We start from the raw sequence: 23,983 nt of genomic DNA, 5'->3' as shown, positions 1-23,983 counted from the left end.
TGTTCGTTTACAAATATTTTATTTATATATTAATTAGTACATTAAAAAATATTTTCTTAACTTGTTAAATATATCTCATTAAATTACTTATAATGTAATAGTACATAATATCTTATTTCTATATAGTATATTAGAACTGTCAACTGATTGTTATTATGTCAAATGTGAAATGGGTGGACCTTCACCCATTTGCGACTAATAAATACTAAACAGTAAACTTTTAACTGTTTAACTACAATTGACTTGTTTCCTTATACAAAATTTTTAACGAAGTATTAGATATGTCTTCACCGCCCCCCACTAAACCACCGCGAGGAGTGAAACAGGGAAAAGAAACTGTGCGTAAACATTCCTCTTTCATAGATTGCAGTAATCAGAGCAGTTTTAACTAGTTGCATCTCACACTGTGTTCCAGACAAAAATTTATTGCTTACTTTATTAGTCTAGTAACAGTCTCGTACATTTTAGTGTACAATCTTTAGGCTATGGATATTGTAGGTGGATGATTTTATAATTGCAATTGTTTTATATATAATATTTACTGAATCTTATTTTTCTGTAGAGTGGATTGTTAATGTCAGTGATCCGAACACTATCAGCGAGTGAAACAAACGAACAGAGGGAAAAAGAAAGAGCAAAATTGGAAAAGGAGTACAAAAAGAGTGATGCACGCCTTGACGAGTTGGTGGCAGCTCATGCTCAAGAAATTACAGATGTGATGCAGGTAAAATATATTAGTACATAATGATTTGATCACCAGAACAGTATTGTGAACTGTTGGAGTTGACATCTCTCCAAAATCCACATATTTTAAGCAACGCAACTCATGAAACACTTCAGTTGAATAACTATTGGCATTTTTTCTAAAACAAATAAAAATAAAACTAAAATCTGTTAATCTATAGTACATTAATAGATCTTTAGTAATAAACTGTTAGTGGAAGCACATTAAATAATGTTCAAACTTAATTTTAACTTAATTTTGAACGCGACTTATTTAGTAATAGTGTTTAGTAAATATAGTCGTTCACAGAAGTTCAGTTCAGTGAGCACGGCCCTCAGTGCTTGGGGACAACATTGTTCAGCGGCGGAGGCTCGGCTGGCGGCCTGTCGCGCTCTACTGAGAGTCCGAAGAGATGACCTCCGTAGACTGTGGGCCGATGCCAGGACACATCACCATGCCTTACGGATGCTCACCGATATGTAAGTTGAAAGGGAGATGTATATGGTTTATGTTATATATCAATTATAGTTTAAAATGTCACTTAATGAATAAGACTTTCGCAAGTATTCCTTTAAATGAAACTAATATTTTTCGGATTACTACGCGTATTTTATTATTTTAAAAACTACATACTCACGACGTTTCGGTCACATCGCAGTTGCTGCAAAGTAACCAAAATAATTTAATTTATGTATTTATTTTCCATTATAATACCTACCTCACAGTATTGGTCCATATTGGTATGAAGAATATTTAAAAATATTTATATTATGAAATCTTTAAAACACTCCTGTAAAATAAAATTAAAAACTAATAAGTAGTAGTAGTAAGCAAACACCAATATATGATTGTCGTGTACACGTCCCTTTGAGTGTGAATGTGTGTTATATATAGAGAGCGGGTAGTGGTGTGTGAGCGGGAGGCTCGCGAGCTCACCGCGGCGGGGCGGGTGGTGGGCGCGGCGCACGCTCTCAGGGCGGCCTTGATGACGGCCCGGACCGAGCTACCGGCCGTCACCGCGCTCAACGCCACCACCGACCATCTAGAGGTACCATTAGCACAGCGCCCTCTACTGACACGAATATAGAACCGTGCTTTTATCACTCGACTCGATCATAACTAAATATTTTATCAATGATGTATCTAAGTGATAACAAATGTATCTTAGATGATGTTTGTATGACCAGGCCAAGAAGCAGGAGTTGGTTGACGTCATAGTCGGCCGTTTGAGTGACGCGGTGTACCGTGACGAGCGAGCGCCGCTCAACAGACGACTGTCCGCCAGGAGGAGGACGGCGCTACTGCTGGCCGGTTACTATGAATATGATAATATTAACTGATAAAGAGCCTCTAACTACGAAACAAAAGACAGCGCCATCTATCGTCTGAGTAACGTGACTACATACGCAATACAACATACATTTTCTCATGGGAACCAATTGAAATGTGATGAATCATGGTCTACATATCAGTATAATTGTCAAGTCTCATTGGAACACTTTCAATATATTTGGGTGAGGTTGTAATAACCATAACTCCGTACATCCATACCTACATTTTTTTGCACCCGAATTGTACCAGTGACATTCAGTTGTACAGGTTAATAGTGTATTTTATTTGTCAACTTGAACTTACACGTCTATTAGTTTTCAAAAACCCTGGAATATAAGAGAAGAAAAAATTATAAAGTGGACAAAAAATACGTGAAGATCTTTAGCAACACAAAAAGTTGTATGTTTTTAAATAGATCTTTATTTATGTTTATCATATTATTATTATTTTAATCTTGGTGTTATATTAATTGTTACATCCAAACGTTTTCCTATACTGATGTCTATCAGGAGGCCACGTTGTGTGACAACTTTCCCATACAAGTATACAGTCAATAAAAATATATATTCAAATTGAAACCTAGTTCATGTCACCCTGTCGCTAGATGTCGTTCTTCTATTAGTCATGTTACTGACGAAATTCTAATTTTAATTATTATCTCGCTGAAATATTCCGTTATATATATTAAAATTTAAATAGTAGATAATGTATTCCGTGACATACACTTCAGAACTGACGAAGAGCGAGGAGGTGACGGATTCGTATTTACAAGACATAACGCCAGAGTACGAGGCGTCCCTCACCGAAGACGACAAGACCTTTGAGACCACGGTCATGATATCACTAGAGGCGCTCGGAGTGCTGGAACAACTGAGGGAGGCCACGGAGGTACGACACCTGGAGACTGATAGTCAATAACTTTTTAGAAGTAAAAACTTTAGATAAATAACCGTCTTATGTATAACATAGGATTATCTCCATAGCGATCCCGATTTGAGTCACACGTCTCAGGTCTGATAGAAATTTATATAAAGCAACTCTATTCTAAGAATAAGTAATTTAGTATAGGGAAGGCTACCAGCGATTGACATATTTGTATCCTTACAGAAGTTTAAAGTTCAAATACAGAACGAGCTGCTGGAAGTCATCGACTCCGTGTCTCGGCGGATCATAGAGGAAGGAGACGTAGAGGAGGGAGAGGAGGACGGAGAGATACAGGAGGCGGGGGGAGAGAGCGAGACGGGGAGACCGCTCACCAGGCTCATACACTGTCTGACTGAAGAGTTCGAGGCTGGCGGGACGAGGAACAGACGGTAAGGAGGAGAGAGCGGGACGGGGAGATACAGGAGGCGGGGGAGAGAGCGAGGTCGAGGCGGCACTGGTCAAATACATATTTCTGTAGCTACTGTACACAAATCTAATGACGTCATTTGTTTGTTTCAGTTTACTGCAGCTGTGGCGCGCCGCGTTAATAAAACACAAGATCTCCGAGCAGTCGCTGCACACCGAGCAGCACTACTGGAGCGCCGTGCAGCAAGTGGTGGGAGCGATGTACTATTACACCAATATAACGAGAACGTCGATTAGATTCAACCAACACCAGCTAAATACATTAATATAGGAACAATAAATGCAGCCCAAACGGTGTTCGAAGCTTAGACTTCTTGTATATCACTTCCGAGCCGCTTGGCTAATTGATCTATCGTGCCAATATCTGAGTCGGAACATTTATAAGCATTTGAGGTAGAGAGAGGAGCTTGGACGGTGGAGGTGAGCGTTTAACACGCGTCAGATAGGGGCCCCTTAAACCTACACCTGGGTCGCAAGTCCCAGGCACTGTTGAAGCTCCTCTCCCTGCAACGATGCACCCGGCACCCGCACGGTGAAGCCATGGAATGCTGAGAGGTTTCGTCTCACAATACAGAGCTGCGAGCTTCAGTTTCCTCATTTATTACTTTCTTTACATCAGATGCAGCTTCTACTAACGGAATATCTGGAGATAGAGAGTGTGGCGCTGTCCTCTCAGCGAGCGCCTGAACCTGTCACTGAGCTGAAACTGAGCGATTACTTCAGTAAGAAGAAACCTCAGAGGAGACGAGAGAAGCTGTTCAAACTGATGAGTACGAGGAAATTATCACTATAACAAACAGTTGCCTAGCGTAATTTCATCATCATATCACAAACTGACGAAAAGAAGACGATATTAAATGTGAAACACCTTGGCTGTAAATTTATTTTCGATGAATATACTCACGCCTATACAGTGATAAATAAAAAAAAATGACAGTTACTTATAAACGTGTCATTATACTTTCGTCACACACACATACTCACACTAGTAGTGAGTATGTGTGTGTCTGAGTGTTGATGTAACCCCTGCCCCTCCCGCAGCGCCCCCGCCGCCGTCAGCCCGCGGCCGCCGTCACCGCTACCCGTTAGTGTGCACTCCGCAGCCGGCGCTGTTGCACGCCGCCTTACCGGCCTTACACGCTCTGTGCGCGCTGATAGAGAAACCCGGGTAAATATATAGTAAAGTAAATAAGATTGTTGGCATTTGTTAGATTTTTCCTTTGTATATGTTTTGTTTAAATTTTTTCTTCTTCGACATAGCTCCTATTTTAAAACACTTAATTAAAAGGACTGCACGATTGTTTATACATCGATAATTTTTTTGTAGCCATTAGTAATGCAGAATAAGAAGCTCCATAGATGATAATTTTCGGGGCTGACCCGTGACTTTATTACTTCTGTCCTACAATAAATCGTTCAGTGTGTTGCTCACGCTTGTCCTATGTCCCTGTGAGTATATCATTTAAACATGATTGTGTCTGTGGCTATTTCCAAGTGCCGGTGAGTGTTCACTGCGGATGTTCGTGTCGGACTACGTGAAGTGGTGTGAGACCGAGCGTCTCTCCCGCGAGGCCCGCGCCGCGGTCGAGGCTGCTGTCAAGGCCCCCGGGGCCTGGAGAGAGAGGGTCATGGTCCCTGGACGGTAAGACCTATTGACGACATTATAGTTCTAGATGATATGTCGATCGCCACTTTCGTTAGACCTGTCACTGAAGTTAACTAATATGACCGTGGGTATTTTTTAAATTTATTTCTGCCAAGGTCCGCTCAGTGTCCGATTAACTTTACAGTACAAGTAGTAATTGTGAGGACCCCGTTATTCCCTGTCGCCTCACTTATAAGTCCCCCCGTGTCCAGTGAGAGCGAGCGGCCGGTTTTGTCGTGTTGTGTGGAGGCGTGGTCGGTGGTGCGTGCGTGTGCGTTGAGTGCCCGGCGGTGCGGGTCCTTGGGCGGCGTGTGGGCGGCGCGGGCCAGCCGGCCGGCGCTCGCCGCCCTGGCGCAGCACGCGCGCCTCGCACACGGCTCCCTACAGCCGCCGCCGCCCGCCCGCGCCGCTCGCTGGCTGGCCGACGACGACATCGTGCGCTTCCTCACCGCACTGCCTAACTACGTGGCCGCAGTGCAACGACAGGACTACACGGACAAGGTCGTGTATTATTGCACATTTTTCTAGCCTCGCGAGTCGTGGACGGCGTTCGTATGTTGAGGGCATGAATAAAAGTCTAGCCTTTAGGAAATTCCACGACATTCATATCAGCTGTGATGCTTTATAAATGTATTATATAAAGAAGATGCATCTAGATAGAGACTAAGGTCTGATATAAAGAGTTCCCCGGAACTCTCTCCGGGTGAAGTACGAAGAGAATGAGTTAATCCAGAAAATATATATAGATTTGCGCATTTGACATAAAAGAATACGTTCAGTTTGAGACTCGTTGAGAAATTAGAGCTTTAATAATAATAAAAAATTGAATATAGACATTGAAATAATACGTTTTAACGATAACAAAATATTCTATCACGTGACTGCTTTGAAAAACTTCAAGTCCCTTTATATTTTTACATGAAACAGAATAATCCTACTACACGGGAGAAGCGACTAAATTTTATTTAAAAAAAACATCATCATATATACTTACAGGAATTGAAACAAGCGTACGAGCGTGAGGCTGAGATCCTCGGCTCCAGTCTCGGCGACGGAGAAATCTCCAGCAGAGAGATCACCCAGAGGATAGACACGCTCGTGGAGCTGGCGCTGCTGTGCGAGAGCATGGTGCGTAACATCAACTAGGTTAATGAAAAATAAACATTTAATTTGTCATTTTATTCCTTTACACCTAACATTATTTCGTGATATCCAGGAGTGGCTGTCCCGGAAGATAAAAACGCTACCCAGCATAATGAGCGTCGCCTCGCCCGCCGCTCCCGGGATCAAACTGTCGGAGAAACTCGTCAGCGAACTACAGTCGACGGCCGCCGTGTTCGAGGACATCGCGCAGAAATGTCTACTGTTCTTACACTTGGAGGTACGGGACGCGGATACACTATAAAATACCTAGTAACAACAGTTGAGTTAGTAGTACCAGCTGGGTTCGAACCTACGACTACTGGGATGTCCCAGTACACACACTATGACGACTGAGCCGTCGTGTGCTCGCTGAACGGTCGTTAAAACTCATTGCATGCTACGGGGAGAGCGTAATTAATGTTACAGAGGTTTTGTGCTTTGTTTACTAACTCTATATGAAGCTAAATTTCTTTATGGAAGTGTATTCATATGATGAGATTAATTTCAAATAAACGCAAACAACATACAAAAAAAATATTCTACATAATGTTATATTTTTCTAAACATTCATAAGGAAAAAAGTTTTATTAAGTTATAAAACCTGAGCGAGCGCGCTGTAGATACGGTGAGGACACGCGATAACTGCAGAACTAATCACGCACTGAGAACACGTGCGGCGGGAGAGTAAAGACTATGTAAGTATGTATATTTATAAACACAGTCGCGCAGGCTGGAAGATCGGCCTAACGAACGAATGTTATATTCTAGACTGTTCTCAACATTTAGCAGCAGCGCCATCTCGTGACGAGTGGGAGAACTATTAGCAAAAGGTTCACTAGAACGTTGCGTTCGTTATGTCAATGTAAACAAATAGAAATATTAAGGAGAATGTCTTGGAATGTTCTCTTAAACGGACTGTCGAGTACAGGAGGGCCGTTAGGAAACTTTGAAGTCCGTCTTTCGAGAAGCGACGTATAACCTGTGTTTGATATCTCTGTCGACCTTCCGACCGTAGCGATCGTAATTCTCGCCACAATAGTGACACTGGATCATTGTTTCTTTTTCAGGTTCGCATCGAGTGCTTCCACTACCTCGGCCAGGAGGAGCGCGAGGAGGCCGTGGGGTCCGGCGGGGGGAGGCCCGGGGGCGCTGGCCCCACGGACGGCGAGGAGGCCGGGGGCGCCGCCCGCCTCGCGCACAGACTGCTCGGCTTCCACGAACACGCGGCCGGCATACTCACTCCCGCCGCCATGACGGTACTCAACACGATACAACAATGACTTAGCTCGCCATCAGAATCCCTATTAACAGTTTGACCACAAGTGTTCTCAAAACATGTGGAAAGCGGTTTTTAAAGAAAAGGTTTAATATAATGTAACTAATGATTGGAAGATGTTTGAGTAGACGGAAGAAGTTCACAATTTCCTTCCTTAGTATGTGCTCAACTAAAATGAATAAAAAATGGATCCGTGGAAGAATAGTGATGCCTTATATATATATTGTAACTAAGTTGAATTTACAGTAACGTATTGTCTTGGTAAACGAATCTCCCATTTTCAGTTCCATACAGCCTTAAACGAAGCCTCCGAGTCTTACAAAGGTCTAATCTCGAACCCGTTAACATCACCTCCTGAATGTTTTGTTTTCTACTCCCTAGTCCTCATATAAAGCGGTGGAGATAAATTCTGGTCAATAACCCAATCCCCCCCCACCTCCCGTGACTAAACCTCATGGGACGTTAATACATACGCCAAAGAGTGTTCGCATTATAAGGCAGGAGTACACAGGCTAGCACTAGCGATAAATCTCGCTTAATTTCCACCTCCCTTGAGATGTAGTAATATCCGAGTTATATAAACGACAAGTGACCGTCGACTCCCGCCGACCGGCTGCGAGCTGCTGTAGAAAGCTCATGTTTACGTCGCAGTACATAATGAACGGTATCGGCGAGATGATGTCCGCGGCGGTGGTGTGGCGCTGGCAGAGCTCGGCGGCCGTGGACGGTGCGGGGGGCGCGAGGGGTGCGGAGGGTGCCAGGGGTGCGGTGTCCCGCCTCGCCGCCCTCCGCCACTGCCTGGCGGCGCTGTCAGTTCCTCACGACGGTCTCCACTCCGCACACGCTTACATGCACCTGCTGGCGTGCACCCCCGAGGTTACTCGTTGCTATTTCCCTCCATTGCTATAATTCATTGTCCTTAAATAATAAACCGTCTCACTGATGAAATATATGCGCAGGAGATCATAACGTCGGTCCGTGAGAAGGGTCCGCAGTTCTCGGAGTTGGAATACTTGAACGCTTTCAAGGTGATAGGAGCTCGTCGCGGCCTGGCCCCCGCCGACATGAAGGAGCAGCTCAAACAACTGTCCGCCGCCCTCGGACACGTCGGCGTCACAGTGTGAACACAGCCTTATACGATACAATGATTATAATTCCCGTAGCACCCGCTTAGGTCCACAGACTAATCATGATTATTATATTCAACGTAACTATGGCTGGCTGTATAATGTACGATGCGCTGCAGATAATTAATTAATTGTTTATTTTTTATAATAATAAAAATATTATATGGTTATGGTTATCTTTTATTTTTATAATAAAATACCCGAAATAACATTTTCATTACTTTTCTTTCTTGCAACGAATAGCAAAATTTCATAAACATATACTGTATTAAGCAATTACAGTTAAAACAAAATAAAACAAACATCCTTAAATTTTACTAAAAACCTAGTGGTGCCCCCCCCCCTTGCTCTAATTACAGCTTCCATTCTGTCTCATTGAGCTGATTAATTTTACAATCAGTTCCTGAGGAATGTCCTATTCTACAATAACTGCGTCTTGCTGTATGTGTGTGAATGGTAGGAGCAGTTTCTCGAGCCGATGCCGTGTATACCAGTGTATTCCAGTTCTCGTCACCGTCGTCGACTACAGTGTGTAGTCACTATACAACCAACTTGAGTGACATTTTTGTTTCTAACACTAATGCCATTAGTTTTCATATTCCCATTAAAATCAAGCAGCTTTCATTCATAAATAACACATCACAATATAACTCGCTTGATACATTAACTTGAAATTGATTATAGCTTATATAGACCCATATTAAGGGTACTGGTTGCTTTTTTTACATAAATCTATAAAATAAAGATTGACGGTAAGCTTTAATAATACAAGGGAATTCACGGATAAATCTGATTCAAAGTAAAATTTAAACCAATTTTATTTGTTGGCCAATTAAAATTTTCGGTATTTCAAATGTTTAAGGAGTGGAAAAATATATTTATTTTTATTTCCTTTATTTAAAAAAAACTGAAGTTTATATATAACAGAACATTTCACACCAGCTGTCCGAAATTTCAACTATTTAAATTCTAGCTACATGACAATAATAGCATAAATATGATTAATTTAATTAATTAACAATGGTTTTTGACTTTGTTAATAAATTTATAGTAACACAGTACCTAATTCAAATAAATAAAGAGAACTGTCAAATAGGGTTGTCACTGTCAGAAGTAGACGTTTAAATTATATTTTTGAAGGCTCGTTAGTAAATGCCTCGTTTATTTTTAATAAGCAGAGATTGGTGAAACTGGGTCTTAGAGGAAATATAGGAAACATATACTGATAAGTTTCGAGATTGAAAGATAGAGGCTTTGGTTGACACACGTGTGAGGGAAACTATGGTGTTTTTAATCCATCATTTCTCTTTATTTTTTCGAGTTGTCTTAAATCAGAATAGTGTTTAGTTTTTAGTTTATGTGTATTATTATCACCTAGTTATAGTGGTTCGGCGTTTACTAACCTATTGCAACCTTTTTGTAAGTACTTATCTGTTTTGTGTTTGTATATTTTTATATCTACAATAGCATAAAATGGATAATGATCCTCCCGTTACCTCCGGGTCCCGGTGACTCTATGCATATTGATTTACATTTTTCCTCTTCAATGAACCTTGAAACGCAAAACTTATCACGTAAGCGTCGTGGTGATGAAGATTCTTTAACTCCTTCAGGTGGCCCCAAAAATACTATCATTAATCCTTCTTTATCCTCTCCTTCCAGCCAATCATTTCATACCCATCCATCTCTTCTAAATGGTTCTCCTTCTTACACTGACACTGATAAAGGGCCTTTCATTGTACATGTCTCATGGGAAATCCAAGACCCTGCATTTAAGATTTTCATTAGACCCATAACCTTCTGTAAATTTTTACACACTCATAAAATCAGTGATATTGTTAAAAGTGTGGGTCGGAACAGAATCTCTGTGAAATTTACTTCGGCCCAAGCAGCTAACAGTTTTCTAAGTAATGAAATACTAATATTCACTTACTTAGAAAAAATCCCGTTAAAAGACCAGTGTTCTTTGGCTAAAAGGTATCAAAATTCATCTTGGCCCGATTTATGGGTTTCATCAAAATTTAGATGTAAGGGTAACGGAAATATCCAACTTAATATGCCGACATCTCCTTGGCTATTCTCTCAACAATTTCCACTAGTTGGATAATTTCCATTCTTTGCCGTCTCCGTTTAGGTCATGCATGTTCTGTTACACAGGATTAGGGTCTATTTGTGAATGTGGCATTGACGAATTTTCCGTGTCCCATCTTCTCCTCAGGCGTCCTAAACTCCTTCACCACCTATATGATGCACCCCCCCCCCCCGTCCTTTGGTGTTGGTGTTTAGTCCCTTTAGTAAATATATTTAAATTAATAGGATTCAGTTGTAATATTTTTTTTACCTTTATAAATAGTAGTATTGGTTTTTTTTTTATACAGTATATATCTCCTATGTTTGCATTTTATTGAATTTGTGTTGTTTCAGATCTAATAACAAAGTGCCTGATTGTGTCTCCAGTCGAAGCTGTTAAATTTTATTACATTTCTAAGTTAATCCCGGATCGTGTCTAAATCTATGCTACACGACACTGGCAGAATAGACTGTACACGTCTTTGCACGGATGAAGGCGTATTCAAAACAATCAACCAACGAGAAATTGAGATTTGAGAAAAGAAAGTTAAATTGAATAGAATTGTAATGGACGACACCGAGCTAGAGAACTTACGAAAACAGTGCGTGAGCAATCTGTATAAATGTTCGGAAAACGTAATAAAAAATTTTCAAGAGGAACAGGAAGAGAAACTCACAACACTTAAATTTTATTTGGAACGTTATTGCATACATGAAGCGGAACAAAATGTATTAAGGGAGGTTTCCGAAAAAATCAAGGTAAATAAATATTTTTCATTATTAAGGAGACCTAAGACTTTCGCGAGTATTCATTTAAATGAAACTAATATTTTTCGGATTACTACGCGTCCACGGATCACGGGCAGACGACCTAGCGGTTGCTGCTAAGCGACGTTTCGTTAAGTATGTAGTTTTAAAATAATAAAATGCGCGTAGTAATCCGAAAGGTATTAGTTTCTCCAATACAAAAAAAACGCTTTTATTTTGAATGGCTCAGTGATAGTGTCAAGTGTTTTTCAGAGTGATTCAAATGCATCAAACATTAATAGCATTAATAAAAGATTTGATAAATACTTAAAAGACATGACCAAGAGAGTCAAAGTCAAGGATCATCCACTTATGGTAAAAATGATGAAAGTAATAGAAAAAGGGCAAACGGTTAGAGACGGTGAGTCTGAGTCAATGCATACTAGTGATGTAACGAATGTTGGATTTTTCACATTCGCGAATGCGAATATTTTAAAATTTCAAAAAAGCGCGCGTAAAATGTTTGATAGGTTTGACGTTTCGTTAAAAACATGAGTAAATCACGCATCAGCGAAGTTTGGACTTATTTTCCAATATGTGATGCTGAAAATTTTAATTGCATGTTGTGTTGTGTGATAAAAAGTACTCGCGCAAAGGCAGGACCACTAGTGCTATGAGAAATCATCTGGAAGCTAAACACAAAAATGTGTAGTTCTTACTTATATATCATTATTTTTATATATAAATAAATAACTTGCAATTGAAACCAAATGTTAACATAACAAGTATAAGAAACTTTAGTTTAAAATAAAAATAATTATAATTTTGTTTTTGAAAAAGGTTCATTACAAATAGTTAAGTATTCGTTGTTTTGTTTTTTAAGTTTATATTTCATTCCTCAGATACATAAAGTCCAATGAAAAAATATACTTTTAAAGCCAAAGGTTATTAATACTAAATACATTAGATATTTAAAGTTTAATAATTTTGTTTTTTAGTAATTGTTTAGTAGTTAGTAAAGAGAAATTGTAAAGGTTATTTAAAATGGTAGTAAAGTAATAATATACTACTAAATAAACACAAACCTAGTTATAACAAGGCTGATTAATGTTAGATTTGATAAGGTCTCCGAACTTATTTTTTCATAAATGAGACTTAAATTTAGATTGTACAAGTATGATTTAATAATAATATCTAAGTGCTATCTAGTGTATTTTATTTCATATGCATGCATGTAATAATTTCCTGTTTGATTATTAAAAACATTCGCTAAATATTCGCATGATTTTGCGATTCCGAATATCCGTTACATCACTAATGCATACTAATAATTTTTCAATAAAATAATATCTCCATACAATACTTACCAATATATACCAATATACAGGAAATTTAGATGAATCCGATGTGGCTATAACTCAGACAGATGAGGCGTTCGTAAGTAATTATATATATTTGATTGTAACATAGGTTTCGGTCTTAAATCATATATCCTTACAGATTGATCCCCTAACAATGAGGGTCATACAGGATCCAGTGAGGAACACACTCTGTGGTCATGTCTATGAACGGGAGGCCATAATCGCTCACATACGGGGCCGGAAAAAGAAAACTTTGTGTCCAGGTAACAATATCTATGTTTATAAGAACAAGAAATTCTTAATAGGCAACAACTGAATAATGTCCTGACCGAGTCCTGCGTGTTTTGATGGTATTTTATCATATATTTTCTATGATTCATATCAAAGAATGATATGGGACGAAACAAAATTATTGTAATGTATTTAGTTAGAGTTGCTCGGTATTGTTGAATATATATGTGAAGTGTAATGCTGGTAGAATGCTTTATTTTATTAATCTCAGTCATTCAGCTTGCCACTCGGCACAATACACAGGAATTTAATGGTTTGATTGAATACTACAATCATGTTGTCAGTGGTGGGCTGCCGTAACACGGAACCGTTGCGAGTGGAGCAGCTCGTGCCCGACGAGGACATTAGGCTGCGAGTCACACAGATGCTGAACCGGAGTGTGGACAACGAAGCTGAAAGTGTAGACGAAAGCATAGACGCGCTGTGAACAGTCGTTGTGAACACACACTGAATTATTCTTCATTACACACTTGGTTATTAAAAGCATTTATAGCTTAATGTGGAATAAGTATAGTTTATGAGGTTATTCTCGGTGTATTTTTTACATCACTGCGGTAACATTAGTCACAAAGAAAGACACGATAACTTGCAGAACAATTTTATTGAAGCCGGAATCTATGACTATTACAAAATTTCTTATAATAATATTTAAACGATTTTTATTTATTCCCTTAACATTACCCTAGTTTAATAACAACTTAATAATTAAAAACAATAAAGCCTTTTAAACATAACACTAGAATTGTAATTGAAGTTGTATATTTTCAAACAATATTCATCATCAATATAAGTGAACTTGCTACAAAGTTCCAACCTTAAGGTATTATACAAAGATATTGAATAAAAATTTAATTTAAATTATAAATTGTTTACAATTTTTTTAATAACTATAAATACTTGGTCCGACGCTACAAAGTGCAAACATATTTATATTGTAAGACATAAGTCTGGTACTTCTCTTAACGACCCTCCATAAGTCTTTTGGTCAATGGAGTATATTAAGATATTTAAAAAAAAAGGAGAATTTCAATGATAAGTAAATTATTTCTTAACCTTTTTTTATTTCACAGAAATAAATTAATTTACTAGCAACAATGAAAAGCACTGAATTGTTCTTCTCAATAAATTTAATTCCTGAACAAACTGATTGTCATAATGCATCAGATAAAGTAATTACTTCAAAAACTACTCTTATTTTTAAATACCTATTAAATTTGTTAATGTTATAAAGTCTGCATTAATTTTAATGACAGAAAACAAGAGTTACCAATAATATTTGGTAATGTTCTTCCGAGGTACTTGTTAGTTATTTGTGCTGTTTCAAACTTAAAGCTATATAAATAAAATAAAAAATATACCCAAGACATAATTACCGAGTTAATAAAATTAATATTTGATTTTAAAAATTTGTTGTTTTGTAATTTAAATACCATTCTCAAACAATACAACAGTGTGAGAAGGCACAGGTCATGCTACAATAAGTGCACTCTTGAAGTCTCACGAGTATTATAAATATAGAAAGTAAATTCGAAAAATATTAACATTTTATTAAAGATTAAAGAAGACTGAAAAAAATTACATATAATCTGAAGTCTGTACAAATAAAATAAAATACCACAAAAGTATGATGGCGGCGATTATAAATAAAATTATCCATAAAAATAAATTCGTAAGCTCATACAAACCGACGTCTTACAGATATTAGAATATTATAACATTTAATAATAATTGTACTTGGAGTATTATAACGATATTGCTGTTCAGTATTCGACATCGAAATATTCGCTCAACTGAAAAAGGGTTTCCTTTTAAGAATTGAGCGATTATTTGACGAGATAATTCAAAAATCTATCTAGTTCTATTTTAATAGAAGTCAGCTCAATTCCGTTACGTGTAAAGGCGTTTTATTATTAAAAATATCGTGCATCTTATTATATAAATATTGACACGCATAACTATCATGTAAATATAGGTCCGAAATATATTTAGAATCGTTACACTGGCACATACCTCGTCCCAAACGGGACAATACGAGAACACGGAAAAAGTGACACTTTCTGTTTTTAGCCTTCAATTGTGACAAAGACAGCTGTCATTTTGAATTTGACTCACCAAAGACAAAGCAAAGCGTATAGGAATGTAAGAATTCTAGTAATTAAGTGATAGTAAATGCGATATATTAATAAGTCGAGGAAATTTATAAGTTTAATATTATCGGTATTTCTTAGAAAATAGTTGGAAATATATATGTTTTGAAATTTTAGACAGACTTAATAGAGAGTAAAAATAGTCAGAGATTTAAATACGGTAAAGTGACTAGAGATAACATTACTCCGCGACGCGACGGGCCGCCGAGTGCTCGCTGTTCGCTTTAGTATTATTAGTAGTTTGTATTCATTTGTACATGTTATTCTGTTACTGTGGAGCGAGTGTGGCGGTCAGCAGTTACTTGTATACCAGCGCACTATTCCGACTTTTCTTCAGATATTAAATCTATTATTTTATGGATACGGTTATCAACATGATCGAGGTCGTCCCTCGAGGTAGCGAATTTCGTCAACGCGTCGTGGACCTTCGCCGATTTATAATCCAATAGAAGAGTCTCATATCTTGAGGTCACCTCCAAAAATGATAGAAGATTCTCGGCGACCTCCAGCGGCATTTTTGCGCAATTGGTGTCTACGAGCACCGACAGGTGCTTTCCGATTTCGGACTTTACGAGCTGGTCGGTGAGGTTGGTATCTGGTTGGCATCCGGCGGCTAGGAGAGTGAGAGCCACTAAGGCCTCGTTCTGCATGAGCGCGTGAGACGCAAGCAACATGTCCACAAGTCGGGACACACAGTCCGCCTCGAGCAGCCGGGGCAGGAGGTTCTGGGGTAGCAGCCTCGCGACTCGTGCCAGTAGACGAGGCGACTCCGCCCCCGCCCCCGCGTGCCCAGACCCGCCCCACGAACTGATGTGATGCAACCACGGAGAACACGCCACCTCGCGGGCCACGCTCTCTGAATTATGAATAGAGATGACGTTGACATTACATGTCAGACTACTTAAATATGAGACGGGGATATTAAAAAAGTCAGTACAGTACCATACATAGAGAAGTGATAAAGTTGTTTTTTTTGTAAATTGTTTATTGCTGTTTGTTGTTGTTGACAACATCACCGGGACAGAGAGGAATCTCATGAAGCCATTCACGTGCGTCACTAATATATGACGAGGCATTAAAAACTTACTATATATATTATATAATAAGTGTCCAATAGAAATCTGATTAGAATTATAAATAAACAAAATGCATATGTGTTAAGCGAAAATACTGTCTGCGGCTTTTTAGGACTACTACCATTAGTAACTTTGAGACATTTATATTGACTTAACTTTAAAATTTCCAAAACAGTTTACAAAAACCTAACACATGTTGTTAGTGAAGCCTGGCACAGCATATCGTTAAAACACAACTTTGGCAGTTTCTGAGATCAATGCATACAGACACACATATAAAAATGCTATGAGTAATTGTTTTAAGGTTCTGTATGATTAGTAATGCTCCTTAATATCTGCCAAGTATAGACTACGATCACCACTACTCGCAGATAAGTTTTTTTGTACAAAAGAAATCAATTAAAAAAAACATTGTTTTCCTTTGGTTAGCCGAGTTGTTTGCTTCCGCAGGACTAGCCCGCGTTATATGTGTATCTGATGGCACTGAACCAGGAACAACACTCAAATGTCAATTCTCATAGATCAGGCAAAGAAGAAGCCAAATGTTGATGATGAATTACTATGAAAAGGACACAAAAAACATCTGCCATACAATAAAGAAGTTCTTATTCCTCACCCTGTCCATCCAGCAGCATTCTTATGGCGGCCAGCAGCTTGTAAGCCACATTGTGTTCCTGGACGTGAGGCAGAGCTGCCAGGAAGACGGCTGGCGCAGGCCCGGCCGCCGCGCGCCGCTTGTTCACCATCGGCACGCACAGGTTGCGGATCGCGGACAGACTGGCGTGCTGGAGCTTCATCACCACCATGGGTGATACTGAAACGTCCTCCGAAGACTGCATCTTCACACCGAGGCTGTGATAGTGTTCGAAGATGGCTGGTGAACAAAGTGAGACATCGTGTTCATAAGTTACACGAATATAGATAGTATGATAGACATTAAATGAAAAGGCGCTCATCTTCATACGAAGCACCGACACTTACAATATAAAGAATTAGGTTGTAGTGGGTGAGGTCTTTTGTGATTAAAAGAAAAATAAGATTTAGAAACGCGGCATACAAACAGAATATCTCATAGAATGTGGCATTGATTCAGTTATAAAAAAGATATAATACTATAACAAGTCAAAAGTACTAAGCAGTAAGCAGTGTGTAACGTAATGTATCCCACCTAACAGTTTATCGAAGATGTGCTCGTTCATCATCTTCTCGCAGTAGTTGTCCTGCCGGGCGAAGTTCCCTACAGCCAGCACAGCCGTCACCAGTAGCTGGTGGTGACTGGACTCCAACCACCTCACCACGCTCTGATATACCTCGCCCTTACCATTGTTATACAGGATGTGCATCGCCTCATCTAGAATGAAACTAACACTATACCAGGGCTTCCCAGTCCAATGAGATCATAATAAAGAACAAATATAGGTCAAAAATAGATGCAGAATAGAAAGGAAAGTGGCATTTTCCAAACTGGAGCCCCGGTTCCAGAAGATATGCTCAGAAGAACAAGCACATCACTCACTTTAGCCAGCTAGTTACATAAACGTCTCTATTAATTTTTATGCTTGTTTTGATTTCGTTATATTTTTCTAATAAAAAATATATATGTCCAAAGTATTTTCCTGATGATAACCTGTTACTAAGCTAGCACTAAAATTGGTGAGTATCTTTGGGGCTGGGTTGAGGCTGTAGTAAAAAATTGCAAAATCCCAAGGATGTCACAGTACAAATAAGTTTGGTAAGTTAATCTATACTTTTTTTTTTAATTTTAAATCCATCTGTTTTTTCTGGCTGATCTCTGAAACTCCGGGCTTGGTCTTCGCCCACATTAGGATGTTGGAATGAAGTGTATTTTTAAACATCTTATTATTTATTTATAGTAACCTGAAGTCATATTGCCATTGCCAATTCAAAAACAGAATATTATCAGTCTACTAAATCATTCTCTTTCATCCTTCTACAACAATACACACACTCGCATGCACACACACAAGCACACACACACATTTGTATAAAATACAAATATGATTTGTACCAAAACTCACCTCCGGTCAAAACAATGATGATGAGATCACACGCCTGCTTCATGACAGCTTCAACCTCACTGTCCTGGGTCAAGGTGCTCTGATGTTCAAGGAGCAGTTCCAGACGTGAACACACCAGGTTAACGCCACCCTCCTTGGCCAACAGAGTTTTTACTGACTCTGGAATATTTAACAAATATATGAAAAATCTTTTTAGTCTTTTAGGAATTATTTAACAAACTTATATTAACTGAAATAAAACTAATATCATTGGATATAACAACATACTCCCGATGTTTAGTTTACTGTGCAGCAACTAAGAAGAGAAAGAACTAAACTTATATTAACCCCAAAATACTTTAAAACTCTTACAATTATCTCACACCTAATTCTTATTTATTTTTTTATTGTAATTAATCATCCCTTGATAGCTTTATTCATTAAACAAGGTTTTATGTCATTATACACACACTATTTATATGTCCTGAATTACAATTTGGTTATACTTTTAAGTTATCATTAAAAAATTTAGTTAAATAATAATAATTCCTTTCAAAGTACACTGAGAAAAAATTTATAAATATATGATCCTGTAAAACTGAAGGCATGACCTTTATCTAGCTATACAGCAGGTCACCCTAATAGGACATGTACTTCGTAAACTTTAAACTTTCCATGGTGCACTACTGAATAAATTATTGCTTATTAGTGTTACCATACTAAAATAAATGCAAATTTTCTGTTACCATGTTCAGCCTGCGTGTGTAGATGCTCCAGAGCTAACTCGGACACATCAACATTAGTTGTTTCTCTGAGCACATTTAGAACGGCCATATTCAGGTCTACATCAAAAAGTAATTCTGTGTTGTTGTCATTTATAACAGTTAGTAATGTCAGAATAGTTGACACCAAATCATCATCCATCACTTCTTTAAATGACTCCACTGTCAACATTTTCCTACTATATTCTATTAAGTCGCTTTTCACCAATGACTCGGAATATTCTTGTCCCCCGATAGCATAGTTCAGTAAGGCTTTGACGACAACCACTTTTATTTCTCCTAGCGGTGTAGATGTGTTATTTTCAATACATATTTTCAACACATTTCCCAGTATGCAGACACCATTGTTTTGGAGTAATATATTTCTGGATGTATCACAATCACAGCACAGGTTACCTAAAGCTCTACAGCAGTGTTTAATAAGCTCTACATTATCTAATGTAACATCTTTACTTAATATAGACAGAATCGGTACAATCACATCTTTTTGTGCGTAAGTATCTCGTTTCGTTTCACATTTTGCTAGTTCGGATAAAGCTTGCACGGTGAGCAGCACAATAACTGGATCGTTGTTGTTTAATAAGGCTTTAATGCAAGAAGAAACATCGTATTCGTAATCTTTTCCACTAGCGATAATTTCGTTCAGTTTTGCTTTTAAGTCGTTTGTGTTAGATATATTTTGAATCACTAGTGTCTCAAACGAAGTGGACTTCTTTGCTGATGGTCCTTTAAAACATGAATTAATTATAATTTTTAAATTATGATGATTATTATGATATTAATTAATAAGTATAGTTTACCATCCATTTTTCTATTTTTTAAACTTTTACGTGATGTTTTATTGATCCAATTGACCTGCTACACGGTGACTGACAAAAATGATTTATTTTTAAACATAATAAAATATTTTATTCGTTTGAAGTACTCTCTAATAACAAATTAAATAAAATCAAATTACAAATTTGACAGTTTACTTTTTAGTATGAAGTGCCTATATTATATCATATATGATCAAATCGATGTCAATCTGTCAAATTCTGTGTCATCATTGGCAACTTATGATGCATTCCGTTCCTTTTCACGTTAATTCTATGAATATAGTTACTATTAATAAACTAATTAAACTTTTTAAATCTTTTTAAAATAAAACATTTGAGTTATTATGTGCATTTGTTTCCTGTGTAGATAATTACCAACAGGCTCTTTAAATTTTAAATCCAATATACTATAATATATATATGCAGTATGCTATATAGTATAAAATCCATGTAACAAAATCATTTCGCCTTTTATTATTATATTTAGTTTATTTTGGCCGTTACCCTGGTGCCTAAGAGAGTTTTTATTACTTGGTATATTTATAAAAAAAATTAAACTATACAAACTTTGGTTAAGAAGAAACAGTAATTCATTTTTATGTTGGTTATTAAATAAATCAATGGATTCCTAATCTTTTCATTTTTATAAGCGTTTGTTGAACTCTCATAAAAGTTAATGTATTTTAGTTACAAAATTATAAGCAATTGTATGAGGCAGTCATTGAAGACTATTCTTATAATTATTTTCAATAATGCAATATTAAGTTTAATAAAATTCCTTGAAAAACAAATAAACAACTTATCTAAATTTTTCCCTAAACCTAGTCTTAACATAGGTTAATTTAAATTTCAACTAATGTTGAATATATAGGGAATTTTGCAATTTAACTTTCAATGATGTGAAATGTCAACGACTTGGTCATTGTTATTATAGTCCGTTAGTAGCATCACGAATCTTATGAGGAGTTTCAATAATAATTTGATTAAAGACAGCGTTAAACATAAATCTTCTGTTTATGAAACAGTAAAATTTGCCATAAAGCTACGACGCTAAGTATAAATCGTAGGCAGTTTAAATTATAGTTATGCGTATGAAAATTTTATAGCTTTTATAATTATTTCCATGTGCCTTGAAATAGCTCGGCTTTCTATGTTGGTGTATCGACAATAAAAGTAACGTTGGCTGCAGGGCGATAAAATACATCGCACGTGCCATTGTTTGCTATGATCACGACTTTGTTTCACACTTATGAATATTTATATATATTCTAAATTGGTTGCTAGTGATGTATTGGATATTTTTAGCAGTTATTATTCAAATACATTGCTGGAAAGGATTTGAAGATAGTTTTAAATATGAAAAACTACATATGTTCGGTTTGGGGAGGCCGTTGGTTAATTTGTATGTATTAATTTACATCAGATATGCTAGTATTTAGTTTTTTTATTAGGTGACAGGTATTTTTATATGAAAAATAAATAAATCTGGGTTTCCTGTTTATTACTTTGGTGCAAAACAATTTCTATGACTTTTCAAGAGGAAATTTAGGAAAAAAATAATTGCATTGATAAATTCTGTTCAACATTTTATATGTATTTTTGATTGAAAACAAAAAGATAGTCTTGTAAGAATATTAAGATTTTGGTTGCCTAGGTTATAAGAGAAAAATATATATAATTTTAACATATATAATAAAAAAAATTAAAATATTATCTGCCTTCACAGGCGCAGCGACAACGCATACGCATATCCTGAAGATCTGGTGACGAAGAAACAAACTTATATCAGATCTCCTTACAGGAGCATCTATCAGGGAGTAAGGTCGAAACGGGATCATAGAGTATATAATAAAAAGTTTGGTTATCCGCCACGGCTCAGAGGACACCATATATTTTTTGAAGGAGTGTTTGAGTGTGTCGTGAGTATTGGTGGAAAAAATATACGTATAGTTATCATAGTTTTTCAAGAAGAATACATAACACGCTACATAGATTACACTTAATTCTTCGTAGAGTATGAAGACATAATAGTTGTCTATTATTTTCTATTACAATAGTTTCATTAAAGCTATTCAAATTATTATTATCTTCAAAAATCCTAACTATTGAATCTTATTATAACCACACAGTGTTTGTAAAGTTAAGACCAAGTAAAGAAAGACACCAAAAGAACGTTTTAACAAAACCGAGCCGTTTGTTTGTATGAAACGTTTGTATGACATCCGATTATAGCTTAATAAGTTTATTTTCAGCTGACACACGTGTCAATAGAGACGAATGCCAGTATACCGTCGATACTCCGTGGTGGTGTAGGGTACAGGCACTTCAGTATCGCCATCAGAGCGGGCCCTGGAGAGGAACTGTCAGGTCGCGTGAGAGCCTTTTGCAGTCAGAACTCTACAACGACGTCACCTGTCTAACATACACCGATTATAATATTTTGTACGAACTTTATATATTTTCATTCAAGAAGGTTTTGTTTCATTCAAGATACAACGTGTTTGAATGCAAATTATATTAATGAATTATTCCTTTGGGAGAATAGTTTCTGTATTGTAGCCCCTAAATTTAATATTCTTAAGTGATTTTTAACTATGATCAATCGTTTGGATATTTTATGTATAAAATGTTCAATACGTCGTCAGCCTTATTGATGTAGAAATTATTAATTCAGTTCCTTTTACACGGACTAATTTTGTAGTTTTTACTTTAAGGGAAAACGACGTGGATTCACGACATCTGATGCAATATTTATCCAGTTCTTTTGGATTATTCTCGAAGAATACTAACTCTGTCTGTCTTGGATTGTAGTATGAAAAGTAGTCATTACTATAACTTTACACAAAAAACAGCTGAGTACGAAATTGCTTATAGAGTTCAATACCCAATTTTTTTATTGCTATAGTCAAAGTGACATTTTAATTCAACCTCTGATAAACAATTTAATTACAGTAGCGTTTGTTATGTAAACTTTATAACTTCGATATTTTTAATAATAAAATGTTTGTAATGTGGCAAATTATCGACATTAAATTAGTTTTATCTTTCATTTGTCATACAGTTTCTTTGATTACGTAAATAAATTGGACAGTTAGGTGTAATTATCAGATTAACATTGACCAATGTAAAATGTTTTTTTTTTATATTGTACGTACATATAACAGTGTGTTCTCAGTCCTTCGGACCCAATTAAGCGGGTAGGTCCCATCGGGCCACTCACCCTTCCCGGTGACGATATAAAAGCCAATAGGGCCAACAGCTACAGAAAAGTCGAACGTGAAAAAAACTGTGTTCTCGCTTCGATAGTACATGTACTAAAACTTGAACGATACAAAAAATATTAGTAGTTATAGACCCTGCACGAGAATGACTTAAAAAATCTTAAAGCGTTACACAATTTTTATAAGAAAAATAAAAAATCTATTAATCCATAAGACAAACTCCTTGATGTTTTCTTCACACAGTATTTTAAATTATATCATTATTCATTACAATAGATGTAAACGTTGACAACATAAACTACGAATTCAGTGTGGATGGAACAAAAGATTAAGTAAAAATATACAGTTATAAAACACAAGATAGGAAGTAAAATATGTTGAATAATGCTTTGAGTACCAGGAGCAGGAATTACTGACAATTAGACAGATCAGTTCCCGCGGGTCCGATCCGGTTATAACTGACCTGAGGTGGATACAGGCTGTTATTATTTTGAAATGTTTTTACTAAATAAAACGTCAGATGAAAGAAAAATAAAATAATAGCGAAACATACAAACAAGCGAGGAAGAGCAGAAGTAAACATTACGGGATTTGTTATTAGTTACGACTTTTATTTCAAAATTTCATAACTCATTACTTTTTTTTTTAAAACGAATGAATACGATTTTTTCAAATATTTTTATACATTTAAATGGGAATGTGATGAAAGGCAAATCCATAGAATTATAGTTAGTTTTATATGTATATACAAATTAATATCATATTGATTGATCAGCAATCAATAAAGATATTTGTAAACAATCGTGAACTCGAGATAATATTATTCGTATCGCCCTGTATCCCTCAACCTCCACA

The 23,983-nt window shown here is 36.9% G+C and overlaps 4 protein-coding genes and 1 non-coding gene across 5 annotated transcripts; 4 read left to right on the top strand and 1 right to left on the bottom strand.

The window, feature by feature from the left end:
- Positions 1-136: 136 nt before the first annotated feature.
- Positions 137-8,767, top strand: LOC116765974 (exocyst complex component 4). Its single transcript, XM_061521816.1, has 17 exons — positions 137-338; positions 563-724; positions 1,034-1,203; positions 1,619-1,772; positions 1,912-2,035; positions 2,787-2,944; positions 3,164-3,369; positions 3,500-3,596; positions 4,026-4,176; positions 4,448-4,574; positions 4,902-5,048; positions 5,264-5,552; positions 6,048-6,179; positions 6,268-6,432; positions 7,262-7,450; positions 8,122-8,346; positions 8,430-8,767. Exons 1-17 carry the CDS (start codon positions 282-284, stop codon positions 8,592-8,594), a joined length of 2,718 nt encoding a protein of 905 aa, XP_061377800.1. The 5' UTR covers positions 137-281; the 3' UTR covers positions 8,595-8,767.
- A 933-nt stretch (positions 8,768-9,700) lies between these two features.
- Positions 9,701-13,713, top strand: LOC116765571 (E3 SUMO-protein ligase NSE2-like). The gene is made up of 6 exons (XM_032655083.2): positions 9,701-10,016; positions 11,022-11,426; positions 11,688-11,835; positions 12,802-12,851; positions 12,915-13,038; positions 13,351-13,713. The coding sequence occupies exons 2-6, from the start codon at positions 11,235-11,237 to the stop codon at positions 13,491-13,493; spliced, it is 657 nt and encodes a 218-aa protein (XP_032510974.2). The 5' UTR covers positions 9,701-10,016; positions 11,022-11,234; the 3' UTR covers positions 13,494-13,713.
- LOC116765570 (GTPase-GDP dissociation stimulator vimar) lies at positions 13,649-20,071 on the bottom strand. The gene is made up of 6 exons (XM_032655082.2): positions 19,890-20,071; positions 19,054-19,815; positions 18,329-18,487; positions 17,458-17,640; positions 16,906-17,163; positions 13,649-16,069 (listed from the first exon to the last, which is right to left on the bottom strand). Exons 1-6 carry the CDS (start codon positions 19,894-19,896, stop codon positions 15,531-15,533), a joined length of 1,908 nt encoding a protein of 635 aa, XP_032510973.2. The 5' UTR covers positions 19,897-20,071; the 3' UTR covers positions 13,649-15,530.
- Positions 20,072-21,042: 971 nt separating this feature from the next.
- LOC116766078 (uncharacterized) lies at positions 21,043-22,907 on the top strand. Its single transcript, XM_032655733.2, has 3 exons — positions 21,043-21,309; positions 21,634-21,826; positions 22,160-22,907. Exons 1-3 carry the CDS (start codon positions 21,194-21,196, stop codon positions 22,325-22,327), a joined length of 477 nt encoding a protein of 158 aa, XP_032511624.2. The 5' UTR covers positions 21,043-21,193; the 3' UTR covers positions 22,328-22,907.
- Positions 22,908-23,197: 290 nt separating this feature from the next.
- On the top strand, positions 23,198-23,308 carry LOC116766082 (U6 spliceosomal RNA). The gene has a single exon (XR_004353227.2). It is a non-coding gene; the product is annotated as a U6 spliceosomal RNA (small nuclear RNA).
- Positions 23,309-23,983: the final 675 nt, after the last annotated feature.

This window comes from Danaus plexippus, chromosome 11 (assembly GCF_018135715.1).
Source record: "Danaus plexippus chromosome 11, MEX_DaPlex, whole genome shotgun sequence".
In the NCBI taxonomy this organism is placed as follows: Eukaryota; Metazoa; Arthropoda; class Insecta; order Lepidoptera; family Nymphalidae; genus Danaus; species Danaus plexippus.
This window is presented reverse-complemented; position numbering and strand designations above follow the sequence as displayed.